General features: G+C 43.4%; 1 protein-coding gene across 1 annotated transcript; it reads left to right on the top strand.

Moving 5' to 3' along the window:
* The first annotated feature begins 21,891 nt into the window (after positions 1-21,891).
* On the top strand, positions 21,892-24,442 carry LOC124086919 (glycosylation-dependent cell adhesion molecule 1-like). The gene is made up of 4 exons (XM_046435409.2): positions 21,892-22,169; positions 22,850-22,894; positions 23,614-23,844; positions 24,086-24,442. Exons 1-4 carry the CDS (start codon positions 22,106-22,108, stop codon positions 24,214-24,216), a joined length of 471 nt encoding a protein of 156 aa, XP_046291365.1. The 5' UTR covers positions 21,892-22,105; the 3' UTR covers positions 24,217-24,442.
* Positions 24,443-26,013: the final 1,571 nt, after the last annotated feature.

The raw sequence follows: 26,013 nt of genomic DNA, 5'->3' as shown, positions 1-26,013 counted from the left end.
TCAGACAGACTCATACACCTGCACACAAAGGCACACAAGGGGGCACAGGCTGCACCCACACACAGGGTTTCTGCAATGGTGGATTTTTGTTGCCTGCACCATATGTGGCCCCTCAGCAAAACACCTCCATGTTAGGAATTTGTATAGTGATGATGTCTGGGAGGAGGTGTCTTTAAATGATGTGGCCTTTCCGCTGATGTGATTCTTCTTCTGCCCCCAAATTAGAACTCCTCCTAGTGAAAGGTGTCGCTGCAGCAAAAACTGGCGCTAGTAAAGCAAAAACAGGAATACAAACTGGGGCCGAAGGTGGAAACAAAGTCTTTGAAGGTGAGTGCATCCCAAGGCAAGGCTTTATGGGAATGATAATACTCACCACCCACCATCCAGAGGTGGGAGTTGGGAGAGAATGTACCTCCCAGACTCTCTCTGACGTGTGAAACCCAGGATGGCCACAGCCCCTGCCACCGATGCCTCCTTCCCTTTGTGTTTTCAAATGTCCCTAACTTCTCTCTACTGTCCTCTGCTACTGATTCTCCCTGAGATCTAATCCCAGCCTTTTCCTATTCCTCTTGCCCCTCCCAAGGTTCTTCAACCCCTGGTGTATTGAACCTCCATCCCCCCAGCTTTTGTGTGGCCCCTCCAGGGGCTCAGTGAGTTTGGGGGACAGAGATGGAGATGAGGAGGAATGGAGGGGGTGGAGGTAGTGCCTGGGGCCCTTGAAGCCTCATTCTCATCTCCACTTTCCTTTCAGATGCAAATGAATTTATAAAAGGACTGAAAGAACGGTTTGGTAAATCCCGTTTTCTATCTGAACAATGAAAAGAATGAGGTCACTGGATTCAAAGCCTAACACCCTTGTGCCCTAAAGCCATTAAACTGAGAGCATCCAACTCACTGTGTGCCTGTGCTCTGTGGAGTGGGCTGTGAGGAGAAGAGCTCTGACCCAAGGTGTCCTGGTCCAAACCCAACAAACCCAAACCCACAGCCAGTCCCAGGCTGCCCACGGGGCAGAAAATGGGCCCTTTTATTCACACCCAGCCACGTGTCCACACACTGAGTCTCCTAGTCCAAATGCCACTCGAGTTCTCATCCGCCTCCTATTCCTCACACGTGGCTCTAGGTGACATTTGAGCACTTCTAAAAATTAAATCAACCTCCAAAGAACCAGGATTCATCCTCCTGAAAATAGTCAAAGTCAGGGCCATTTCTATGAAAGCTGCTGTCTAGTATTTTTATTAGAAACTCTTCCATCCTGCCTTCTTTTCCTACAGTCTACACTGGGCCAAAGTGAATGGCAATGGCTAATGAGGTCAGACAGGAGGTAGAGGTGATTGGCACTTGATAAAAAAAAAGGCCAACTGAATCCATTAAAATCATCCTTGTCAGGTAGTGTGTAGAATCTGTTTATGACTGTATTTTAGACATGTGAATTATTTTCTCCTAAAATCTCTCAAAGGGGCTTTGGTCACCTCTTCCCCCTGAATTCTTCTTTTTTTTTTTTTTCTCCATCATAGTTCAGGACTTCACCTTGCACACTGATGAACCAGGGAAGAACAATCGGCTCTCCTGCCAGCCCCCTCCCCAGGGCAGGTGTGTGGCCTCTTGGCCCTTTAACATCCCTAGGGAGTCCTTGATTCTACAGCTCCCCCTCCTACCCCATCTCTTCCCTCCCCTTCTGTGCTGGGTGTGGAGAGCTTCCAGCCTAGACACTGTTTTAAATAAATGAAGAAACACATCCCCCTTTTCACCTCCACACATATCCTCCATTTCTGAAAGCAATGCCAAAGACACAAGGCAGGGGTGGGGTACGTTGGGGAAAGAACCCCTCTGCTCATAGATCATAGTCATCACTGAGCACACACAGCATTCACATTGAGTAGACTCTGCCCTGTTACAAGCTGAATTTTATCTCCCCAAGAGACATGTTGAAGTCCTAGCACTCAGTCCTCGGAATGAGACCTTATTTGGAAATGAGGTCATTACAGATGTGATTAATTGAGATCATACTGAAGTAGGGTGGAACCCTCATTCAATAGGACTTATATCGTTATGAGAAGAGGGAGAGGGCTGAGGATATAGCTCAGTTGGTAGAGTGCTTGCCTCGCATGCACAAGGCCCTGGGTTCAATCCCCAGCACCACAAAAAAAGAAAGAAAGAAAGAAAAAGAGAGAAGAGGGAAATTTGGACACAGAGAGAAGCCGAGAAGCCAATGTAAAGACACACAAACGAAAGTAGATGGTGATGTGACAATGGAGGCAGGCTAAAATGACACATGTACAGGACAAGAGAAGCTAAGGCTTTCTAGAAAACCCCAGAAGCTACAAGAAGCAAGGAAGGATTCTCTGTTAGGTCGGTGATGGTGACTTAGTGGCTAGAACAAAGCAGCCCATGCTGGAAAAGAACATCAGTCAGATGCCGGTGGAAATGCCTATCAATCAGCCAGATCTCCTGACTAACGCCTGTCAATCAACAGGACCCCCTTGCCAATCAACAGGACCCCCTTGCCAATCCTGGAGTTCAGCCAATTCCCCTGACCAACTCCAAAGGGACAAGGGACCCTAAAAACACCTTTTCCTGACCCAAGCCCTTACCTTCCTGCTGTAAGCCCCATAAAAGTCCAGTTCGGTCGAGCTTCCACGCAGTTTCTCCTCAGACCCTTCCCCTGTCCCCTCTGTGGGTCTGATGGAGTTCCGCCCGGGAGTGATATCTCAATAAAGCCTCCTTCAACGGCCTTTTAAATCTGCCTCCTTTGGTCACTGCCCGCCTCGCCTGATCTGACATTCTCCTCTACAGATTTCAGAGAGAGCATGGCCCTACTGACACCTGGATTTTGGACATCTAGTTTCCAAAACTATGAGACAATAAATTTATGTTGTTTTAAGCCACTCAGTAGTCAGCACTTTGCTATGGTAGCCCTGGGAAATCAGTAAATGTTCTCACTCCCAAACTCATCCTTTGGCAAACTTTTAGTTCCTCCTAATCCCCAATTCACATAAGCTCAAGAATTTGAACTCCCTTTATCCCTAACCTGGACCAGATATTTCTAAGAGAGTAACTCCTCTGCAAAGAATAAGAACACTTCGTGTCTCATGAGCGGTTTCCTGGGGTGGGCTCAGGTCACTCTGGGAAAGTGCCCTCGAATCAATCCAGCTGACATAGGACCTGTTCCAAGTCAGAGGGATGGACAAGTTAACCTCAGGACCTGAAATCCATGCAGATCAAGAAAGCCATCTAAAGACTACAGTACTCTCACTCTGCCTCACGTCAGGACCATCCTGAAGTTAGACAGAATGGACAATCCTTGGACCAGAGAGGGATGTGAAGGAGTGAATGCCTGGAGGCCAGTCGGGGGACCACTGCCACCTGCAGCTCTGGTTGGCTCATCCTAAGCTGAGGTGTTGAATTGGGACACCTTCTGAGGAGTCCTGGATGAACTCAGTTCATCTCTGCTCCCACCTGATGACTCATAGTCGGTTTTCTCCTTTGCAGAAAATAGTTTCTGTGATCCCACAGAGGTTGCTCCTGCCCAGGAGCCTATGGACCAGGCTTCCCCTCACGCAGTCCTGCGTGAACGCACAAGGGGACAATTTTGTTGCTGAGGTTGGAATAGAGGAAGGGTGTAAAAATACAACTTGTATAGGAAAAGAGGTATTCAGGGCTTCCAAATGGGAAGTAAGGAGTGGGCAGGGCAGCACCAGAGGAAGAAATGAAGAGTGTTCCCATGGCTAAATGCCAGGACTACAAGGAAAGAAGCAATAATAATGGTGATGAGAAGGTTCATACTGAGTACGACGAACAGAGAAGTCAGTCAGGAAGTTCTCATCATATCTCATGCACATCAAGACCTCATGGGCTGATTCAGGCGACCCGTGGTAGTCCTACCAAGCAAAGCGGCCCATGACCCGGCTCCCATCGTCTTTCTGAACTTGTTTCTTCTATTCCTCTTCATGCACCCTCTTCATGAGCCACACGGAAATTCTTCCAATCTACCAATGTTCCTTCTCCTGGTTAGTGCCCACATCTTTCCTGCCCCAGAATAACCCTTCCACCTCTTTTCCTTTCTTCCTCTCTGAAGTCCACCCTCCCTCTTATTCTTTTTACTGTTACCAACACATCCAAGCTGCCATCATCTTTGGCCTGAAGTGCTGTAATTTTCTCTTAACCAGTCTGCCTGATTCCATGCTTGGCCATCTCCTAGGCTATTCTCAACACAGCAGCCATTCTCAATGGCTGTTTGTGTTACTTCATGCCACCTTACTGCTGTGATGCTCCGAAACTTTCCATGTCATTCAAAGTAAAAGTCTTTCTAATGCCCCAAGACCTAGCCGCCATTTCTTCTCTGGCCTCATCTCCAGTACTGACTCCCTTTCATTCTGTTCCATCTGTACCTGACTTCCTTGTTGTTCCTCAAACACCAATCATGTTCCTGCCTCAAAGACTTTGTTTTTTCTTCTTCCTAGAACACTCTTCCTTCAGGTAACTGGGTGCCTCACTCCTCCATTTCCTTCAGCTCCCCCCTCAATGAGTCCTTTCCTGGTCAGCCTTTATAAAAATTGCAATGCTCCCCCATGAATTCCCTGCTTTATTTTTGTCCTTAGCATTCCTCACTATCTATATTCCACATAATTTATTTATTCATTGTCTGTTTTCTTCACTCAAATGTAAATACAGACAGGTAAGGATACCTGTCTGTCTTTTTTACTTCTGTGACCTCAGCACCTGGAACACAGCAGGTACTCAAGAAGCAGAAACTGAATGCTGAGTGAATTCCCCTTTCCACCCACCTCCCCGTTCCTTTCTATGAAATTAATGTCTCTGTTCTGTTCTCAGAAGAGGTTTTTGCATGTCTGCTAACTCTTCACCATAGGCAACTCTTGAGAAGCAAGTCTGTGCAGAATGCAGTCAGGAGGGCGAATGCTCATCAGGTGACAGGTGGTGAGCAAGTTGTCTGTGCCGAAAGAGAGTCATAAGGGCACAGTCCATTCAGGCCACAGCTGCATATGACACTTCTGTCCTCCCCACCCAGGCTCTGGGGTTATCTGTCTGCAGCACCCCAACATACTCCAGATCTACTCCCCTCAAAGAGAGAAAACTTCAACCATCTCACACCCACAGATCAGTGACTTTGTTTACACAGCGATGACAATGAAACCAGATGGAGGGAAAAATAGCTTCTCTCAGCCCTGATGAAATCTCATTCAACCTACAGTGGCAAGAGCAGGACCTGTGATAAACAAGAGGCAGTCAGCTCCCTGCTGCAGGGTGGGTCTGCAGACTCTAACATGTGCCCTTATTGGGAGGGATGGTGGACTGTGTGGAAGGAACTACTCAAGGTAGGAGCAAACTGTCCGTACCAGATAGCCTTCTCCTCCGCTTCTACTCCAAATCTCACAAAATGAGCAAAAACACTTTGTTATAGAAAAACAGGCCTATTTCTGGCTTTGCAGTTGTTTCCCTGTTTCCTGGGGTTAGAAGTTCAGATGCAAATTCAAATGATACAAATATGGGGAAAGCACTCAACAACATAATTCCAAGTGTAAGGAAGAAGAGTAAAGACAGATCAACCAAGTTCTTAACTCTAAAACCAATTGAAAGGATTACAATAAGAAAAATAAAGACAGATATATAAATGTCATCTTAGAAAAATCAAAAGCATTTATAATCCCAAGTAACACTTTCTATGAAAAGTTCTGCCTGGTCCAGTGGAAATGGCAGAGTGCTGAGTCAGTGTCCCATATGGACGGGTCATGGATGGAGCAGACAGGCATGGACTTCTCTAAAGCACAGAAGACATCCAGAAGGCAAGAACAAGGACGACTTGTTTGTAACCAGACCGAACATGTGTATAATAACACTCCTGGAAAAGAATACATGGAAGAGGAAGACATAACTGAAGGAAATGTTCCTTAAAAATAAAAGAAAACTTGAATCTGGATAGAGGAGGGAGTCAGGGAGTTGTTTAATGGGTGTAAAGTTTCAGCTTTACAAGATGAAAAAGTTCTGGAGTTTGGTTCCACAACACTGAATATACTTAACACACTGTTGAGCTGTGTATTCAAAAGCAATTACGATGGTCGATTTTAGGCATATCTTACCAAAAGTAAGACTTTTAACTTAAAAAAAAAAAAAACTTGAATCTACAGATTGAGAGCAAAAACTGATTCCAAAAGACCAAATTTGAGAACTGGACTAACAAAATTTCTTATTTTCAAAGACAAAGAAAAAATCCTTTGTAGAGTGATGGGTCAGAGAAACGATGGAGAGAGGATGGCAATGGGCACAGGGGTAGAGTCAGACAAGAGGAATCACTTCTTTTTTTTTTTAATTTTTTATTGTTGGTTGTTCAAAACATTACATAGTTCTTGATATATCATATTTCACACTTTGATTCAAGTGGGTTATGAACTCCCATTTTTACCCCGTATACAAATTGCAGAATCACATCAGTTACACATCCATTGATTTACATATTGCTATAGTAGAGGATAGGAAAGGCAGCAGAATACAACAGACACTAGTATGAGGAATCACTTCTGATGTTCTAATCACAGAGGGGCGACTATGATTGGCTACAGTTAATTGTGTATTTCAAAATAGCTTATTAGAGAGGATTTGACTATTCTCAACACAAATGATAAATTTGTTTGAAGTAATAAATACACCAATTACCCTGCTCTAATCATTACACATTGTATACATGTACTTAAACATCACATTATACTCAGTAAATAATTACAACTACTATGTCAATTAAAAACTAATTATTTTAAAAACAAATAAGAAAAAAATGAACTTTGGGGTATTTAGGCAAAATACCAACACACGTACTGAGGGGGTAGGGATCAGTCTGGCTCCAGATTTTGACACCAAAAGACAGTGGAGAAATTCCTACAACTCCTCTGAGGGAAGAAAAGTGATAGACAAGTATTTTGTATTTAAACTATTTTACTAGATTAAAGAAACAGACAAATATTCTCAAGCACACCAGAAATCAAGGAATTCATTCCTATGAACATCTTTCTCAAAAAGAAAAGAGTAAGAAGATAAACTTCAGCCGGTTAAGAGATAAATGGAGAAAATGAAGTAAAAGGATTAGTTGTGGGTGATAAATCCACTTGAGCACAAGACAAAGCTCAAACTGCTATTGAAATTATGATTACAGAGCAGAGAGCTAATGTTATAAACCAGAAGAATTTAACAAAAGATCAGAACGGGGATGTTAGAGAAAGGGAGTCAATGTAAGTAGGCAGACTTATGCAACTTTTATAGTTAGAGGATCAAAAAATATTTTAATCTGCTAAATCAAGTAATAAAAGTATAAAGTAAATCAGTAGAAGAAGTAACAATAATAATATAATCCATGAAAATGAGCTGGCGAAGAGGAAGAAAGGAAAGTACACTATTTTAATCATTATTAGTAGAGGGAATCCAACTCTAAATAAATAAGGAATTGAGAGCATCATTTGAAGTTGTGGACATCAATAGGACTTTAAAGAAAAATAATTCTTTTAATTATCATAATTACACACAAAAAAAGAAAAAAAGAAACACAGATCACATAGCAACATATAAATAATTTAAAACTGAAAAAACAGAAGGAGAGTAGTAAGACAAAAAAGCTCATTCCAAACCCACCTTTCAAATGACAAATAAAAATAGCACAAACTCATGTCTTAAAAGCAGATGATCCTCATATTGGATAATATCACAAAACCTAACCATAAAAAATGGATTAAAAGCCTCATCAAGAACAAAGTCAATGCTTTCTGCTGTCTCCCCTCCTGCCTGCTGTGTTCCCGCCTGCCTCCCCGCATAATTCAGTGCAGAAGCCAACAGGTAGAGCCAAGGAAGCTGGGCCTCTGCTTGGGAAGGCTGTGGGGGGTTTCTTGAAAGCTGGAGCGAGTGTTGGAACTGAAGATGAGTAGAGTGTCTGCTAGGGGTGACAGGGCATGGGGTGTGAGCCCAAGGAGAATGAGGAGAACACCCATGCAGCCTGATTTGGAGTGCTGAAGCTCAAATAGGGTAAGGGGGTCTACATAGTGCAAGGTGCATTACCCTGTTATGTTGGACTGGAATTGGAGATAACAAGGAGAAATTATGGTCTTCAGTATACATCCATAAGTGACTACCTCTCCATGAATATGTATACACTAGATATAGGCATTTTGGTATAAATACGTATTATTTATTTGTAGGAATGCACATATATACATAAGTACACACACACACAGGTATATAAATACGTATATCCTTTTCCTAGCTTGACCCTTGAGAGGGCCTGGAAGCACTGACATCTGAGAAAAATAAGAACCCATACAGCCTATATTCTCAATTTCAAATAACTATTAAGAGAACAGGGATCCTTGGATAAATGGCCGATACCAGGGATAGGGCAGAGAAAGGCACATGAGGAGCCCAGAATACCTCTAGTATTGGAAAGTAAGGTAGTGCTTAGAGAAAGATAGAGAGAGATCCAAAGAATACAGAAGTTAACAAGAAGGTTAGCTTAATCCCAATTGAATGAATTGTCCCAGGCAAAGTAAGTTCAATGGAAAAGAGAAAAAATCGTAAAAGGTTATAATAATAAATATAATTCATTGAATGAATAGGAAGCCATGAGTCCATATTGATATAAACAAATGAATAAATGGAGATGTGAAGAAGGTTTTTCTTATAGCAAAATGGCAGCTAATGAATATAGAAGGAGTGATTGGACTAGAAATCACTATTTGGCAACCACAGTAATAATCAATTAAGCCAAGAAGCATCAATGAGTGCTAAAACTAATTGATTCAATTATGATGAGAAATGAATATCTACATAATCTTGAAGTAACTTCCCACAAATAATTTTATTAATTACAAGGGGAAAAGAATAACTTCACAGTGGAGAAACCTGGCAGACATCACCTTAATCAGTGCTCAAAGTTAACATTACAATACTGGGATAAATTGAAATCATGTATCACCTGATAGAACTTAATGTGAGGAACCTAGTGTGACCTCTTGATATATCTGCCAAAAGTGTACAACCTGAGTCTAATCATGAGGAACCTCAGATGAACCCAAATTGGGAGATGTCCTATAGAATAAATGGCCTCTCATCTTCAAAAGTGGCAATGTCATGATAGTCAAAGAAACACTGAGGAAGTGTGGCAGCTAAATGCTATACATAAGGGTGAACTGGATGTTTTTGTCACAGAGATATTATTGGGACAACTGACAAGTTTTAATTTTTTTTAATGGTAACAAAGCAAATTTATTTTTGTGGCACTGGATACCGTCATTTATCCAAGCTGGCGACCTATGCTGGGTTCACAAAATCTTATTCTAATAACTTAAGAAAACAGTGAAGAAAGCATGCAAACACACAGAAGTACCTTTTTAAAATACGGGGGGACGGCTCTGTGACCTTAGGGGTTCGTTGAAAGACAGAGGGCCACTGGAATTCTTTATTTTTATATAGGGGACACACAAGGGGAGTTTCCATGGAACATTCTATCCCAAAAAGGGCAAAGTAGCAGGATGACAAAGGAACAGATGGGTGTAATTCAACCCCATAGTGTGATGCCCACTGATGGAGCCACACCTTCCTTATCTGAGCAGAGGTAAAGCCCAATGTATTGAGGGGTGCAATAACTATTCAGCACCCCTTTACTCAGGGCTTACAGTTGTGTACATAGCTTCTGTTCAGAGCGGCTCCCAACAACTGGGGATCAAACCCAGGGCATTGCTCATGCTGGGCAAGTGCTCTACCACTGAGCTGCACTGCCAGCCCACAGAGCAAAATTTTTAACTATAGAAGAAGAAAAAGAAAGGGTAAGGGAATGTGGGGAGTGAAGAGAGAACTTAGCAATATAAAAATTATCTCAATGAAAATTAATGACACCCAAAAAATACATTTCCTTTTTTTTTAAATTTTTTGAGTTGTCAACAGGTCTTTATTTTATTTATTTATGTACAGTGCTGAGAACTGAACCCAGTGCCTCACACGTGCTAGGCAAGCACTCTGCCACTGAGCCACAACCCCAGCCCCCCAAAATACATTTCTTACAACCATTTGGGGCCCTAACAACATCCCTGAAATTCTCATCCAATGCCATATCCTCCTGGATGAACCATCAAAGACCCACAAATATCTGCCCCCAAATCACTTAAGCATCACTCTTTTTTCTCTTTGAGCCCAGGCAGGTCTTAAACTCCTGAAATCAAGTGATCCTCCTGCCCCAGCTTCCAGGTATCTGGGGCCACAGGTGCCCCCACCTCACCTGGCATTTGGCATCACCCTTGAGCTTGTTGTCCCCATTAGCGGTGTCACTTCCTGACTGCAGCATTTGTCTCTGAGTCCCACTTTTAAATCATGGGCTGATTCCCACTCAGCAATTCTTTTCCTGAAGACCCCTAGTCTATGCACATTCTATCACCAGGCCTTCCTCCTTAGTTCCTTCCTTAATACACTTGGATTTAATGACCCCACATGTCATCACTTACAAAGAATTGGAACTTCCTTGACTTTCTCCTGGTCAAGCTCAATACTTGTTACAACAAATCATGGGGATAGGCTACACCCACTTGCACCAAAGCAGCTGAAGATGGTTGGGAAAAGCAATAGAACAGTCTCCTGATATTAACCGGTGCCTTGAGATGACAATAAGGATGTCCTTGTTTGTAGAAATTAAACAAAAAATTCAATAGAAATAGGATCATGTAACTTGAAAGTTTTTAACTTGATTGAAAGTTGAAAGATCAGCAGAAGCCCTTTACACCAATTTTGAAAAAGAGAGCATTGATCTTAATATCAGCCGATTTCTTTCAGGGTTATAAGTATACCTAAGCAGTCTGGATCTAAGTCTACACTGTTTACCAATACTTTAATAAACTCTAAAATGTAGTAATAATGCAAATGGACCTTCTCTGATCATAAGGTCATAAAACTAGAAATTAAAAACAGAACTAGAAAAAATCTTATTTCATATGAGGATTTATAATCCTCTTAAACAACTCTTGATTAAAATAGGAAAACAAAACCAAAATTAATGAAGAGCTAGAACATGATAACAATAAAAACACTGAATATCAAAATCTGTGAGATACAGCTAAAACAGCATAAAAAATCAAAATCTTAAACATTTTTATTAAAGAAGAGGTTTTAAAAAATAAATAAGCACCCTCTGTGTATGTATAATACATCAAAATACATTCTACTGTCATGTATAACTAAAAAGAACAAATAAAAATTCTTTTAAAAATTAACTAAACACCCAAAAAAAGCCTTAAGAACAAATTAAATTTAATATAAACAGAAATTAGTTAAACAGAAAATTATAGGACCTAAACTTAAAATATCCAAGAGCTAATTATTTAGGGATAAAATAGATAAACCATTATCTAACCTAACAAAACTGAGAGCAAGAGCATGGGCATAAAAAAAATAGACATTTGAAATTAGAACATAATAAAGGTAAAAAGGAAACTTGAACAATTAGAATATTATGTTGCTTATATCTGTGCAATCAATTTTTAAAACATGGGTGAAATAAATTTTCTGTAAACATATCCAAGAAAACTTGTCCCAGTAGAGATAAACTCCCTAAACACATAGGAGAAATAGAAAATATCAAGAACTATCCCACAACAAAAAAGCCCCAGACCCACAGAATTTCACAAGTGAATCCTTCTATTTCTTAATACAACCCAATTTCATTTAAACTTCTCCAGAACAAAGTGAGGAGGAAGCATTCCAAATATTTAAGCAAAGCCAGCAGGACATTGATTTTAAAATGCCAAAGAGTGCCCACCAAAACATTAAAAGTAGATCAATTTTTCTCACTTATAAACATTGAGGCAAAATTCTAAATGAGGTATGAGCAACAGAATCCAGCTGTGAGTGAATCCATACCAGCAGTGAAAGAATTAGGAAATGTGTGAATATCACAGGCACCAAAGATCAACAAAGAAAAAGCATAGGTTTATATTCCAAAAGTGCTGCAATGTAATTTGACGCTTCAACATTCGTATGTTTTAAGGTGATGTTCTCATTTAAATGATACTGTTAATCAAAAACCACATTCAGAAGGTTTGCCACCAAAAGATCCACTTGGAAAACCATCACGGAAGACACATTCCAACAAACTGATCCAGAAAGATGCTTTGAGAGATATGGAAAATGAGAATAATTAAATAATTACCTAAAGGACTACAGCAAGTAAAAAAGAAATACCATAGAACTAGATCTACAATATAAAACTAAACTTCTGGAAAATACCAACCATGGTAGGATATGGAGGAATAGATTAAAGGGACAAAGAAGCATAAAGTACCTGTCCCATTAGAGAAGAAATATAGATACCCATAGCTCCAATTCTTCCCACCAACATTTTCTCTCCACTCTCTCTCTGCCAGAGTTAAAGGGAAAGGTCTAGGCTGGAGATTTTTTTATTTTTATTTTTATTTTATTTTATTTTTTAGTACCAGGGATGGAACTCAGGGACACTCAACCACTGAGCCACATCCGCAGCCCTATTTTGTATTTTATTTAGAGACAGGGTCTCACTGAGTTGCTTAGTGCTGGCTTTTGCTGAAGCTGGCTTTGAACTCTCAATTCTCCTGCCTCAGCCTCTTGAGCCACTGGGATTACAGGCATGTGCCACTGAGCAGAGCTGGAAATACATTTTTAAGAATAATAAGTACATAGATAGGGCATAGATGGGATTTAAAGCCACCAAAGGAGAGAACTATAAATAGAAAGCAAAAATAGAAGGAAAAATATCTCCTCCAATATTTAGAGGTTGGAGAAAGCTAGGAGAAAAAGGCAAAGAAACAGAGACAGTGAGATAAGAAAAGATCAGGAAAATGTGGTGTCCTAGAAGCCAAAATAAAAAAAAAATGAATTTCCAAGAGGATGAGGTGATCAAATGTGTTAAATATTCCTGAAAGATAAAGCAATCCAGGGAGACTAGTAGAATCAACAACAGGACTCTCTCTCTCTCTCTTTTTTTTTTTTTTTAGTTGTTGATAGACATTTATTTTATTTATTTATTTTTATGTGGTGCTGAGGTTTGAACCCAGTGCCTCACGTGTGCTGGGCAAGCACTGTACCACTGAGCCACCACCCCAGCCCCAACAGGACTCTCTTGACAAGAGTAATTTGGGGGCGTGGCGTGGGTAGAAGCCTGATTTAGAGTGGGTTTTGAAGAAATTGGTGAAAATGAGTACAGAGAATTCTTTAAATGGATTTGGCTGTTAGTAAAGTTGAGCAAAGAACCAAGCTGTTCCCCAAAAGGGACGTTGTTTTAGTTAACTTTCTGTTACTGTAACAAATACCTGAGATAATCTAATTCATAAATAGAAAAGGTTTACTTTGGCTCACACTTCTGGAGGTTGCAGAACATGGTCAGTTGGCTCAGTTGCTTTCAGTCTGTGTGGACATCATGGAGGAAGTGTGTGACATAACAAAACCACCGACCAGATGCAAAAAAAAAAAGAGAGAGAGAGAGAGAAAGCAAGAGATTGGGGTCCCACAATCCTCTTTGAAGACATGCCCCCACTGACCTAAAACCTCCCAAGTGGCCCTACCTCCTAGAGTTTCCACCACTTCCCAATAGACCAAACAGGGTACCAAGGCTTGGGGGACATTCCAAATCTAAACTATAGCAGGCATTCACTCTGTTCAATGTCCACCCTAGAAAAGGTTCTAAAAGACAACAGACAAGGAAAATCCTCCTGGAGAGCAGATCTGGAGGTTGCCAGATTGGCTGACCAAGGGTTCCATTCCAATCCTAGCTAGGGTACCATTGCTCTTTCTAACAGCACTGTGAATCATTGGCTGATGGCAATGGGATTTTCTTTATTCTCTTCCTCCTCCGCTATTGCTTATTGGAATTTTTACCATAGCCATAAGACATCAGGAGTGACAACTAGACTTGAGATCTAGATCTACAGCGAGGTTCAGTAAATAGATGAGCACCTCTGGGGTGTCTTCTTTCAGAGAAGGCAATGTGTTTCACATAGGGCAAAAAATATTCAAGTGTGTACCTGAAATAAGATGCTGAATAAGAAATCCCCATTATTAAGGACTATAAACATCATTAAGACTAGAGCTACAAGGTGAAAAAGAGGGAGCACTCCATAACCTAAAGACAGCCAGCAAGGAACCACCAGACATATCCCAGAGGATTGATTCAGAAGTCGCCGAATTGGTTGTATCACCGTCACCTTACTTCCCAGCATGAGTAAAGAACATAAGTGAGAAAAAAAAATGTAGTTTTATCGGGATCGTGAATTGTCACGTTTTTCCCCTCCAGCCAAGAAGCAAGGGCCTTCTGGAAAAAATACTGAAGTCTCATTCCAAACTCAACACCTGCTTGCCCGGCAGACTTGCTGATCTGCCCTCTGTGCCACTTGAACACAGAATACCATGTAATTGGAGAGGTGCAGCAGGGCAGGAGGGGCGGAGAGTGTGATGGGCAAGCCAGCTGCCATCCACTGACTGGTGAGGAAAGGAGGCGAGCGTCCCCTGCAGGTCGGTAGATCTGTGACTTGAGCCCCCTTGTTGGCAATCCCACCCAAAGAGGGTGGTTAATTGACAAGGGACCCCAATGAGAAAAGATCCAGGAAATACTGCCAGAAACAGTTGTTATGAGAGGTTGGAAGGTAAAACTGTACCGTGAGGAAAACCCATAGAACCCCCAAGATCTCGAAATAACACCCCTTCCTTGAGGCAGCTCTTCCCAGGCAGAGGATGTGGTCATCTGGTCTGGGCCAGTGAGTCAGATAGGGACTCTTATTTCTTTTAATTGATCCAGCCCCTTCTCCTGACCCAAAGACACTGGGAGAAAGAGAGGACCAGCAAGAGGAAGGAGGAAATGGAGAACATGAGTGCTGAACTAGACGGGAGATCAAAATTTTAAACTGGTCCACCATATCCCTGGGGGACAAGCCAGCCCTGTGTTGGTAGGCTGATTACGTTGGACCCCGTCTATCACAGAGGAGACCACCATTTGCCCTTGCTAGAAAATACATGCATTCTGAATAGGATCTGCCTTCCCCATGTATCGTTCCAGCCAACATCACCATCCACTGACTTAGAACACTGAATGCACTTTCATGGAAATCCATACCACAGTGCTTCTGATGAAAGGAATAATTTCCCAGCAAACAAATAGTAGCAGCAAGTATGTGTGCATATGATTGTACTAATATTGCATGTAATTTGTCACCGAGAAGCAGCTGGCTTAAATGAATGGTGGAACAGCTTACTGGAGATTCTGTTCTCATGCCCAATGGAGGGGAAAAAACACTTAATAAAAGTATGGGATCTGTCTTACACAATTTGGTCTATGCTATAAATATCATATGTAGCCAATGATGAAGGACCAGGATGTAGCTCTGTGCCAGAGTGCTTGCCCAGGCACATGTGAGGGCTTCAATTTGATCTCCAGCCCCTCTCCCTGGATATATGTGTGTGTGTGTGTATATATATATATATATATATATATATATATATATATATATATATATGTCAGAAAATAAGAGAAAATTCCAACAGCTTCAAACTCCCATGAAACGTCTTAGTTCCCAAGGGAGAAATAGTATTAGGGGACACAATTATGGCACAATTAAACTGAAATCTGGACACGTTGCACTTGTCAGTTGGTGAAGAAAAAGGTTACTGTCTGTGATGATTCACTCCAGTTATCAACTTGAATTGCTGTTACAGAGGCAGAAAAATGATATCTGGAACCCAGAGGATTCTATATGGTACTTCTTAGTACTCCCATGTTCACTAGTAAAAGTTAATGGCAGAAAACAAAATGTTAACAGGAATTTAAGCAATTCCAACCAAATAGGACCACTGAGAATTCAGATCCTTTGGAAATGAAATTTTGAGTCAGTCTACCAGATAAAGAACACTAACCTGCTAAAGTCCCAGCAGAAGGCAAAATAAACATGGAGAGGATAGCAGAAAGAATTTATAATATTAACCACAACCTTGCGTAAAGGAGTAGCTTTAGACTTGATGCCGCAGATTGTAGCTCCTCTGTGGCGTGTTTTTGTTTTTTGTTTTTTTGGTTTTTTTGGTACTGGGATTTGAACCTAGGGGTGCTTAACCACTGGAGACACATCCCAGTCTTTTTCATTTTGAAACAGAGTCTAGCTAAGTTGTTTAGGACCTTGCCAAGATGCTGAGACTGGCTTTGAACTTGCAGTCCTCCTGCCTCCTCCCTATTTGCTGGGATTATAGATGTGTGCCAATATACCAGGCTCTACTGTGACTTTCAAAGATAATTCTAACATTTTGTCAGGATAGCCAGCTTCAAGGTGGTAATGATTTACAGTAGGATCACTGTGTCAAGCTGATTGGGTATCGTTTATTTCTTTGTTTTTGTGCTGGGGATTGAACCCAGGATCTTCTGTAAACCTGGCAAGTGTTGTACCACTGAGCTATATCCCCAGACGTAATCAAGGTTTTTAAGGACTATATTGTTATTATTTGTTGCTTTTCTTTTTCTTCTTTTTCTCCTTTGAGATGAGATCTCACTTTGTTGCCCAGGCTGGTCTCAAACTCTTGGGTTCAAGCAATCCTCCTGCCTCAGCCTCCCAAGTAGCTGGAACTGCAGGCATGTGCCATCGTTCCTGGCTTTAGGACTACATTGGGATAGAAAGCAGGAGAATTATCCCTGAGGTAGGACTATAAACATCATCTGCTGTCCATCACGGATAAACACTGTCTGCTTGGAGCCTTTTCCCTGGTAGCCACTGAAAAGACGGCATTTGCAAGATCAAAAGCATCATACCAAGTGTTCTGTCTTAGTAAAGATGTTCCATCTGGCACAGCAGCTGCAATTAAGGCTACCACTTGGTTAAATTAGGACAGTCTACTGTCATCTGCTGTGACATAATCAGCTTTTGCAAGGGTTATACCAGAGAACTGAACAGAGTACTGTTCTCTACCATTCCATCTGGTGCATGATTACTTCTGATGGACTGTGTTAGCCAAACAATGGGCTCAAACAGTTTGAGAGACTTCTACTTCCACTTGGCCTTTCTAACCATAACAGTTCTCAATAAGCCAAAGAATAAATGTGTGGGTTCTGCTGACAAAAAAAATACATAATTACAACAGAAGAGTCTTTTTCTGCCTCTGAATATTGCAAAGAGTGGCAACAGCCAGCTTGCTACTGAAGATAAATGGCCGAAAGACAGGCTCCCGGACAGAGAAGAGCCATGGGAAGAAAAGGAATCTGAAGTCCTTGATGATTTCATTGAGCTGCTGAATTAACCAAGCCTCGTTCAGTATTCCTGTTAGGTGAGATAGCACCTTTTTTTATTGTTTGAGCTAGCCAAATTAGAATGTCCATCACTCACAGGCAAGAGGGTCCCAGCTGAGGTTATCCAGGAAACGGAGTGTTCTGAATGACATTCAGGGGAGCTCAGAGACAGGAAGACCCCACTTTCACAGCACACTGGAGCAGCTGGGGAGAGAGCAGCTTTTGCCTTATTTCTAGTCACGTTCGAATGGTTCCTCCTGAGTGAGCCTCCAGTTCCTCCTTCAGAGCCAATGGCTGATGTGTCATATCATATGTCACAGCCATAGCCACTGTCTCTGCAGGAAGGTCTGAGCCAGACGTGGCTCCGCCTGAGCAGTCTGTGAAAATACTCTCCATATGAAAGAGAATGGGTTCTGAAAAACGTTGTCCATGTGGGCTGGCCACTCAATGTCCCCATGGAGCTCAGTGAGCTGGATCCGGTGTGTGTGAGTGACCCTGGGTGTGAGAACTGGACAGGCTAGCTACACTGGAAGCTGCAGTTATGGACACATCTCTCGGTCACTCCCCAACCTATGAAGGTCAGGGCTGTCATCTTTCTATCCTCTTGTAGCCCTTAGGAGTGACTCCTCAAGCTACATAAGCAATTCCCAAATTGAAGGCTCTGTGTCCAGAACTCTGGTCTGTGGGATTGTCTCCTGGTGTGAGGACTGTGGGCTGTGAGAAGGGCTATAACACATCAGCGTGGTTGGATGTTAAGCAGCCTGGGGGCAGGATGTCTGTCCTCCATGATAAAAAATGGCTGAGTGCACAGTGGGAGGGATGGAGGTTGCTATTGAGGAGAACTGAGGAAAAACCTAAAACAGATATGGTTGTGACCCATTATGGTCACATCAATGTGTCAAGGATGCTCATATTTCTATTAATTTATTCAGGGGATATGTGTGTGGGTTATTACAGGGGCCCTTGTTTAAGGATGTACTGGCTTTAAAACATAGGTATTTATTTATTTGTTTTGCAGTGCTGGGGATTAACCAGGGCCTTGAGAATGCTAATAACATAGGTATTGAATGATTGAATCTCTCTCTCTCTCTCTCTCTCTCTCTCTCTCTCTCTCTCTCTCATACACACACACACACACACACAATAACACTCTCTGACTCCCCAAATCTTTGCCACAGAAGAAGTTTGAGCTTTTGCTTAGAAGCCATGCTGTCAACCTAAGATAGGGTTGTCCCCAACACCTCCACTTCAGAACTTCCCTGGACTCTGGTTTTAGAAGAATATTCCTGGGCTGCATCCCAGGCCTACTAAATGAAGAGGAAAGAAATTCAAAAAAACTCCCTCAGCTGTTTCTGATGTGCACTGAAGTTTGAGTCTAACCAGCCTGATGCCCTTCTCCTTCTAAAATGAAAACCTCCCAAGAAGTTTACCCTGGACCCAAGGGGCTGTCAGATATTGGAACAAGAACCCTAGATGGCCCTGGAAAGCCATCTGGACCTTCCCTCTCCTTGCTGAGGAGGAGACTGAGGCCCAGAGAAAGGGCATGGCTGGATAGAGGCCATATAGTGGAAGGGGTAGCAGAGCTGAACCTTAGATGCATGTGTTCTGAGTTAATATCGTCAAATGAAATTGATTTTCTTCCCATTTATAAGATGCACTCAGGTGACAACCAGTGACAGAAGGAAGGAAGAACAGGAACCATTTCAGGAGGCCTCCTGGAGTACAGGGTACAAACGTAACTGAGCCATAAGCCCCTCTAGCTGCTCTGGCAAATCTGACGCCAGGTCCAGAGCTCCTCTAGGCATGCGTTTTCTCCTCTGTCTCCATATTTTTTTTTTCATGATACTGCGCATTGTATCTAGGGGCACTCTGCCATTCGCTTCCATCCTCAGCCCTTTTTTTATTTTGAGACAGGATGCCACTAAGTTGCCCTGGCTGGCCTTGAACTTGAGATCCTCCTGCCTCAGCCTCCCAAGTCACTGGAATTACAGGCATGTACCATCATGCCCAACTCTATCTCCGTTTCTCTGCTTCCTCCTTCCTTCCTCTACTGTGTTTATGTCTCTTTATTTTTGTATCTCTGTCTCAAAATTCACTGAGGAGGACCTTGTTGACTTAGAAACCATCCAATATGGAGCACCAGAAAAGACAGCTCTCTCACCCTGGCCTCCTCAGAAGCTACTGGTCTTCCTTATATCCACCCTATTGAGAGTTGCCTCTGAATAAAGTCCAGATTCCTCACAAAACAGGAATGATCAACATAATAAGGTCACTCTGACATTTATATGCAAAAACCCCTGTGACCTCTTTTCTCAGGAGGAAGTTACGATATGGCAGGCAACTTTCCCTACACCTGAACCAAGCACATAGGATGAGGCCGGGACCTTAGAGTGACAGGTCAGAAAGAGTATATATGGGAAGTCTTCCCTGCTTCTCCTGCTAGTCTGATGCTGGCCTGGAGTCTTGAAGGCCAAATTTAGCAAATAAATATAGAGCACATTAAATATGTTTTCAGACATATTTATTATGGCTTGTGCAATATTTGAGACATACTTATTCTGAATTTTTTTTCCATTCCTTATATTAAATCGACATTTGGCTGAGTGACTTCTATTTTAACCGGTACCTTGAGCTGGAAGAACAGGGACAAGATCTGTTTTGTTAGAGCTCTAAAAGCCGCATCATGCCTGGTAGACAGCAGGCACTCATTGAATTCTTTTTGAAATATTTATTTGTTGATGAAAGCCTCTGAAAGATCTCAAACACACTCAGGAGACACTTCATTGGGCAAACATGTCCCTAGGGGCCATCTTTGAATAAACAAATTGACTCATTCAATAAAGCCAGACTGGAGCATGCTGCAAATGTTAAGATCTATGCTAAATAAATCGAGATGCAGAGATAAACAAACTCTGGCTCTTGTCCTTGACATGGCAATTGACCAGTAAAACCAACAGATTTCAAATCACAATAGAATGTGATAAGTGCTAGACAATCAACCTCATAAGGCCAGGGACCAGATGGTTTTGTTTGCCATTACATCTCCAAAACTTGCACATGTCATTCCTCAACAAATAGTACTGGAATGTGATAATAAAAAGATAACAATATGAACAATACATTGTGGAGCCACCGAGGTGAGATGACTGACCAAGGTGCTTGTCTTCCCTCCAGTGGGGAGGTCTGGTCTCGATCATGATGCAGGAACATACCAAGAAGAAGGAGAGGCGACAGCAATTCTGAAAGAGAAGTAGCATGAACCCAGGTCTAAAAGGTCACTGACTGGGGAATAACTCACAGAAGTAAGAGGTGAGGTTGGGAAGGCTGAGAATACTGGGCTTGATCTCCTGGGTAATGGCTAGTCATTAAAGACTGTCAAGTAGGAAGCTGCATGAAATTCAGGAGATCCCCCCAGCATTAGTGTGGACGATGGATTTTGGTGGAGACAGAATGGAGGCCAGAAGAGCGGTGATGGGGGGTTTTTAGGTGTATCAGGAAATAAGCCTACAGAACTGAAATCCTGTCCTCATGGACACACTGTGACTGCCCTTATTTGTCCATGTCCTGCTCCTACGTCCCCTGAGGTACGGGAGGGAAGATTGATGGTAAGAGAGGGAATCAGGAAGGAAGGAGAGGGGAGAGGTAGCCCAAGACAAACTTCCTTCACCTCACCATCTTGCCTAAGGAGAGGACTGTCCTGCAGCAATTGGAGGACAACTGCCAGCTCCTGGGGCTCTCCTCTCCAGGAAAGGAAGGACTCTAATGAACTGGCACAGCCCAGCGCTCACTGTGGTCTATAGGCCTATGCTGCGCTCCGTGGGACCCCACATGCCCAGCCAGCATGCTCCCTGCTGAGGGCAGGACGCTCCGTCTCAGGGTTGGCAGCCCTCTCCTGCCAGGAGATGATCCAGAAACAGAGGTTTCAGAGGGTCATGAAAACTTCCAGCTACATGAGGACAGAGGAGATCTACTAACTCAGTCCCTAGGCCCAGGACCAGAACCCAAGTCCTAGGCCCACCTTCCACCTCCTCTCCAGATCCCTCCTCAGGAAACCTCCTGCTTCATCTTGCCCACTAGACTCTGGATGTGGAACTAGTCTGACCTGGTTCAAATGCACCCAAATATGTGACTTTATACAAATCACCTCACCTCCGTGAATATGAATTTCTATGCCAATAAATAACCTCCTGTCACGAATTAAATGAAATATCCCACGGGAACAAACTCTGGACAGTTTCTTGGAATTCCTGTAACAGCCTCACTCCTGAACTGTTGGGGAGATTTATCTGCACCCTAGAGGGCAATTTGACCCCTCCTTGATTCAGTCACCCAATTAATATTTTCCAGGCTCCTACTTTGTACCAGCTACTTGAAAAGTATTGGGAAAACAATGCCAGCAAAATGGGTAGAATTCCAGTCGTCATGGAAGATCCATTCTTCTGTGGGAGATGGATATTAATTGAATGATTGCATGAATAAAAGTAAAAAAAAAAAAAATACCAGTCATGAGTACCATGAAGGAGGGGAACTCGGACCCAGGAAATTATTCCATAGGCATACACAATGGAGCCTGGGGCTGGCACACCTGTGGTATGGCCCTGGCCAGGGGGAAGGCTGGGGGCCTTACTTTCCTGTTAACTAGTTTCCCAGAATCTCCAGTTCCCAAAAATAAACATATTCAGAACAGGGAACTTAGAAGGGGAAACCTGGTTTGCTCCAATCCCAAGCCAGTTTCCCCATAGTCCATTCTTACCCCCAAAATAAATAAGGCCCCTTCCAGACTGCCTCCTCACTAGAGCCTCCCCCAGGACAAACAGCTCCTGCTCCAGCTCCACCATGAAGCTCTTCGCTGTCCTGCTGCTGGCCAGCCTGGCCTCCACCTCTCTGGCCATCCTTCATGGTGAGTATAGCCTCCTTCTCATTCCCTCAGTCCCCTAGAGGTCATCGAGTTGTCATCTGGGAGAATCAGCACAAGGGAGGCCCTTTCTAAATCCTTGTAATGTGCTATGCAGAGAGATGGGGAGATGCAGAAGAGAAAGTCCACACTTGGGATGACCAAGGAATGGAGGTAGGGAACCAAGGCATATGACCCTCGGGATCCTGAAACCCAGAAAGCTTGAGACTGGGGCCAAGGGAGATAAGCTAGGCCCAAATCAGGGTGGAATATGGGTCAACAGAGATTCAGATTGGATCTCAGCCTCTGGCAATGGTGAACTACCCAAGCAGAGTCAGTACCATCCCTGGACCTCCTTCTCTCTCTGTATGATCACACACACACACACACACACACACACATTCAATAGCTATTTAGTAGCACTTACTCTGTGTCAGACACAGCTCTAAGGACTTGGGATCCACTAACAGACTAGACAGTCCTCAATCTTCATAAGATTATATTCAAGGAGAAAGAAAATATAATAAACATTAAATAAATTACCTAGAGGGTTAGAAATGAGAAAAAAAAAACATTAGAAAAGCAAGGGAGATTGGGAATGTTGGGGTATGGGGTTGGTTATAGAGGAATGACTCACATGTTAGCTGTCTTGAGACCCCTGGAGGCTTTAATCTCTTCTTTTTCAGAATCAGAAGATGAAATCCCTTCGAAGACTCAAGTCATCAGTGACTGTAAGTCTCACACTAGTGTCCTTTAGAATAAGATGGTGGGGGTAAAAAGTTGTTCGATAAATGACAAATTCCTCACCTGAAGAAGTGGAGTAAAGACAGTCCCTCTTGGTGTTGGTCTTAATCCTTCCTGCTGCAATAACTGGCCAAGATCTGGGGAACAGGAACCATTTGAACAGCGTTCATGCTGACTAGTCATCAGAGCCTGGAGTGGGACCACACCTCACATCCAAATGCTAGCCAGAAAAGGGCCTCAGTTCACCTAAGGCAAGGATGCCGTAGGGTCACCAGTTCCAGCCTCCTCACCCCCATAATCCCAAAACCATGCACATGGGGAGGTCTGACTTTGTAGATTATCTGTAGACATGGGTTAATCTCAAGTGATAATATCCAGAATTCACAGGAAAAAAAAACAATATTTATGAATTCCTCCTATGAACCAGACAAATGTTAGCCGAGTTAATTTCTTTTAACTGGTTAGGTGGATTCGGTGAGAAGAGTGTAATTCCTAATCAATGTCATTCAAACTCAAATAGGTACCTCGGCGGTGCTCATAGAATTGGCTTGGCACAGGACATCTATCCCACTTGTATGTTGGTTCAGCAACATACAAGTGGGATACACCCTGATGCCCTGAACAAGTTAAGGGACGGATATGGCAATGGCTGACTGCTTCTCACCAGGAGCTGTTTCTCTGCCCCATACTCCCTCCATCTCCTTAGTCCCAGCTTCCCAGTTTGCTTCTAACAACCATCCCAGGAAAGCCTCTATCTCCAGTGAGGACCTCACCGTGGAGCCTTTCCTCTTCAGTGAAGAGCTGATTTCCAAAGAGAACGTGGTGGTAAAATCCACCAGACCAATGAGTCAAAAACCTGAAATCCTTCACCCCATACTCCAAGGGGACAGTTCCAAAAGTTCCACAGAAGAGACAACAGAATTCACTCCTACTGCTGGTATGAGCCAGGGAAGAGAGGACATGACTGGGGAGGTGTTGAGAAGAAAAGGGCAGGGGTGGGGGAGCCACTTGGATGGGAATAAAGCGGGGTTAGATAGAGGGGGAACGAGAATGACATATAAGTGAGATCAAAAGACCCCACTGATTCCTAGTTCTGTGGAAGGTTGTTGCCAGAATGCTGGGAAGGGTTGGGAGAGAACCAGCCTGAACTTGACATTTTTTCTCTCCATATTTCCCAGCAACCACCTCGGAGGGAAAACTGAACAAGTTTGGCAATAAAATGGGGAAGGATCTGAAGAAAGCAATCAAAGGAATCTTGGACTATCTGAAAAGCCTGATACCTGATGCCAATGATGTCATGAGGCCCTGAGGACAAGGACTCTGCATCCCAGGCTGGGCCATGAGAGGTGCCTACATCACCCACACTGCACTCTTCCCAACCACCATCTCGCAGCCCCTCAAATCCAGGCATTAAAGCATTCAACCCAAACGCAGCTCTGTGGTGACTTTGTGGGAAAGGAGGCAGGAGGCCCCCACTATTCTTCCTCAACTCCCCAACCCCCTTGAGTTCAAACCTCTCATTCTCCTCTGCTTACAGACCTGTTCAAGTCTCTGCATCCCACAACATCCTTGGCGAAGCCTTGACACTGCTCGCCCTGCCCCTCCACGTCATCAGAGTGGCACCTCCCTGCAGTCTGCCCTTGCCCACCCATAGCCTACCACTATTCCCCCCCAAATCACTGACAACAACAAGTCTCACAGCTCCCTCTCAGTCCTGACTCTGCATTGTCAATGGAGGACTGGATCCCTTCTAGAAAATTCCCCTCGAAAGTTTCCAGGACACTGCACTCTCCAAACTCCCTGTTTATTTTCTAGTACATTTCCTAGTGGGTTCCAGAGTCCAATGTCATACCTTCTTGCCTTCTCTCCACCCTCCTTCCTCTCCACCCTCCTTCCTCTCCACCCTCATCTGCCAGAACTTCTCAAGGTGGATCACTTTGATTTACTCACTCCGCTAACATCCACCATGTGCCAGACCCATCTACCTAGAATGTGCCCATCTCCCTGTGGCCCTGGGCATGCGGGACTCGTTGGGTAAAAAAGAACATGAGAGAATGAAAGTCTCTTTGTGTCTTCCAAAGGAAGAGAAGGCTGTCCGCTCAAGGGCAGGTAGGATGGCAGGAAGGAAGACACCTCTGGTCTCTGGCACCCTATTCCAAGGACACAGGAAAGGCACTCAGGATACCAATAGAGCAGCTGACCTACCACAGTGCAGGACTGGCAGTATCCTGGCCCAGGAATATCTGCAAGAAGTGTGTTCAGAGCCGAAGACAGATACAAAAATCTCCTTCCTTCCTTTGCTTTCTCCTGGTGTAGAAAGTAGCCACCTGTCCACTTTCCCTTGCTTAGTACCCACTCCCACAATGCCACCAAACCAGACGAAAATTTCTACTAAGAATTTTTCTCAAGCCATTGCTTGAGACACTGCAAAAAATTCTTGCCAAAATATCAAAGATTGTGGAGTTCAGGAAGAAACTGGAAAGAAGGTTTCCTAAGATTAAATTAGAAAAATCGAAGTGTCTTGGAGGAAAGACACTCTCCAGTTCAGACCACTACAGAAAATGACATGAGGCCCATTGCCCAGTGGCAAAGTGTCCACCTGACTAATGACTAGACAGCTGTGCCAATAAGGCCCAAATGCAGGGCTTCCTATTAAAACTAGATAAGAGGCCAAAGAGTAAAGGGGCCTTCTCCTCTCTCCCGGACTCTCCCCACCCCAGCCCACTCTCTAAGTGAGCAGAGACAGAGTGGGAGGAGCCACTGCCAGGCTTTCACTCCCAAGGCCATCTCCTGTCCCCCAGGAGGGAATGAGGAAGGAATGCAAAGGTGGGCTCCCTCCAACCTGCTCCTCTGTCTGAAGGGAACATATAAAGGAGAAAGCCCCCAACATGAGCACCTGCTCTTTTCTCAATGCGGAAGGCTTAACTGATGGGCCTGTGATCAATCACAGGCGGGAATGGGAGTGGGAGGGAGAAGACCAACCGTGCACCAGGATGACCACCCATTTTGCAGACATTTGGCCATTTGTGACCAAACACGTGACCATGTGGCCCGCGGATTTATAAAGCTCTCATTATGTGGCAGGCCCTATTTCCAAGTGCTTTAC

The sequence above is a fragment of the Marmota monax genome, unplaced genomic scaffold, assembly GCF_021218885.2.
Source record: "Marmota monax isolate L192 unplaced genomic scaffold, Marmota_monax_Labrador192_F-V1.1 WCK01_AAM20220418_F8-fsc00012, whole genome shotgun sequence".
NCBI lineage: Eukaryota > Metazoa > Chordata > Mammalia > Rodentia > Sciuridae > Marmota > Marmota monax.
The sequence above is the reverse complement of the archived record's forward strand: the minus strand, read 5'-3'. Positions and strand labels throughout refer to the sequence as shown.

What these genes read in the sequence shown, in the direction of transcription:
- LOC124086919 (XM_046435409.2), top strand. Translation starts at nt 22,106, where the DNA reads ATGAAGCTCTTCGCTGTCCTGCTGCTGGCCAGCCTGGCCTCCACCTCT. An exon ending in GACTCAAGTCATCAGTGACT is followed by an intron (nt 22,895 to 23,613) that starts GTAAGTCTCACA and finishes CCATCTCCTTAG; the next exon opens with TCCCAGCTTCCCAGTTTGCT. An exon ending in AGAATTCACTCCTACTGCTG is followed by an intron (nt 23,845 to 24,085) that starts GTATGAGCCAGG and finishes CATATTTCCCAG; the next exon opens with CAACCACCTCGGAGGGAAAA.